The sequence below is a fragment of the Habropoda laboriosa genome, unplaced genomic scaffold (assembly GCF_001263275.1).
Source record: "Habropoda laboriosa isolate 0110345459 unplaced genomic scaffold, ASM126327v1 scaffold110, whole genome shotgun sequence".
In the NCBI taxonomy this organism is placed as follows: domain Eukaryota; kingdom Metazoa; phylum Arthropoda; class Insecta; order Hymenoptera; family Apidae; genus Habropoda; species Habropoda laboriosa.
In genome coordinates, this window is record NW_017100243.1 from 1,183,815 (window position 1) to 1,185,392 (window position 1,578).

The 1,578-nt window shown below is 35.4% G+C and overlaps 1 protein-coding gene across 1 annotated transcript in view; it reads left to right on the top strand.

Annotated features, from left to right (window-relative positions):
• Positions 1 to 331: 331 nt before the first annotated feature.
• Positions 332 to 1,578, top strand: part of LOC108572114 (acetylcholine receptor subunit beta-like 2) — a 2,890-nt gene continuing 1,643 nt past the window's right edge. The window contains exons 1-6 of the mRNA XM_017934304.1: positions 332 to 413; positions 497 to 622; positions 794 to 951; positions 1,027 to 1,071; positions 1,174 to 1,283; positions 1,373 to 1,553. Coding sequence (XP_017789793.1) covers positions 571 to 622; positions 794 to 951; positions 1,027 to 1,071; positions 1,174 to 1,283; positions 1,373 to 1,553 — 546 coding nt within the window. The 5' untranslated portion in view covers positions 332 to 413; positions 497 to 570. The remainder of the gene's footprint in view (positions 414 to 496; positions 623 to 793; positions 952 to 1,026; positions 1,072 to 1,173; positions 1,284 to 1,372; positions 1,554 to 1,578) is intronic.

Consider the following 1,578-nt stretch of genomic DNA (forward strand, 5'->3'; position numbering starts at 1 on the left):
ACAAGCGAGAAATCATTTCGATTAAAACGTTCGAACAAAATAAGATTTACCGCTCGATTGAAATACGAGAACAAGGAATAACTAACGATTACTTTGGTTACCTTTTAGCATGCATTCAGACGACGTTTTACGTTTTAAATTGACGAAAATTAGAAAAAACGAAGATTCGAATCTTACGACGAAAAACGCGTGCGCGACGCTTGCTAATAACTGGCCGCGCTAATACGTGCACGATTTGAAAAAGCTGTGCGCGCGTCAATAGCGCGCATGCGCAAGAGTGTGAATCTGTAACATGATATACATTGAAGTGCAAGCTGGAGCAAGTGTCATGGCGGTAACTTCGGATATCGATTTTGGTCCAGTGAAATGCAGAACGATCATATTCTACTAATCGCATTCTTCATTTGTCGCCAGTAAGAAAAATATCTTATACAGTAGCCGTACTTTGTGTATTTGATTACGTTAACTCGAAATTTGTCGTGTACGATGTTAACAGGTGAACGTTCTTTTTACTGGGAGTGGTCACTGCCATCTCGACTCTGTACAAATTTGTAAATAGTTACATTTAAAATGCGGATATCAACGTGGGGTGGTGTTTTTTGTATTCTTTATTTTATATATGGTAAGTTTTTCGTCTTTCTGTTCTATCAGTGTTTAATTATTATACAACTTTTCTAACATTTTTATTGTCATTTACGTATTGTTTTGTCAACCTTGTTCCAATGCGACGTAGTCGGTTATTTTTTACATAATTGTTGGAAACTATGATAGAAAAGAAATGTGTTTCGTGCAGATGTTACCGGGACAAAAACGTTCCAGGCAAACCCCGACACAATAAGACTTTACGATGACTTATTGGCGAATTATAACAGACTCATACGCCCTGTTATCAATAACAGTGAAACCTTAACGGTTTGGCTTGGATTAAAGCTGTCGCAGCTAATCGAAATGGTGCGAAATTATGCATTTCTCTTACATTCCGTATGCATAGGGTTAATATTAACAGTTCTTTTTAAAAATTTGCAGAATTTAAAAAATCAAGTGATGACTACTAACGTTTGGGTGGAACAGGTAAATGTTAATTAAAAAGTCATTTCTGCGAGTATTTAAAGAAATAACAAAATATAAAACAGTAAAAGTTTTTTATTCGTTGTTATATTTTCGTCTTGACAGAAATGGTTCGATTATAAATTACGATGGGAACCAGATGAATACGGTGGCGTGGAAATGTTATACGTGCCTTCGGAAAATATTTGGCTGCCAGATATCGTCCTCTACAATAAGTAAACTTTTTATTACAACTAGTTAACATAATTTTATGGACTTCGATGATTACAAAAAACAAAATTAAAAGTATATGTTTATTTTACAGTGCCGATGGCAATTACGAAGTGACACTTATGACAAAAGCTACGTTAAAATATACTGGCGAAGTATCTTGGAAACCGCCCGCTATTTACAAATCATCGTGCGAAATTAACGTGGAATATTTTCCATTCGATGAACAATCGTGTATAATGAAATTCGGATCGTGGACATACAATGGCGCTCAGGTTATATCTCAGAGATAATATTAAA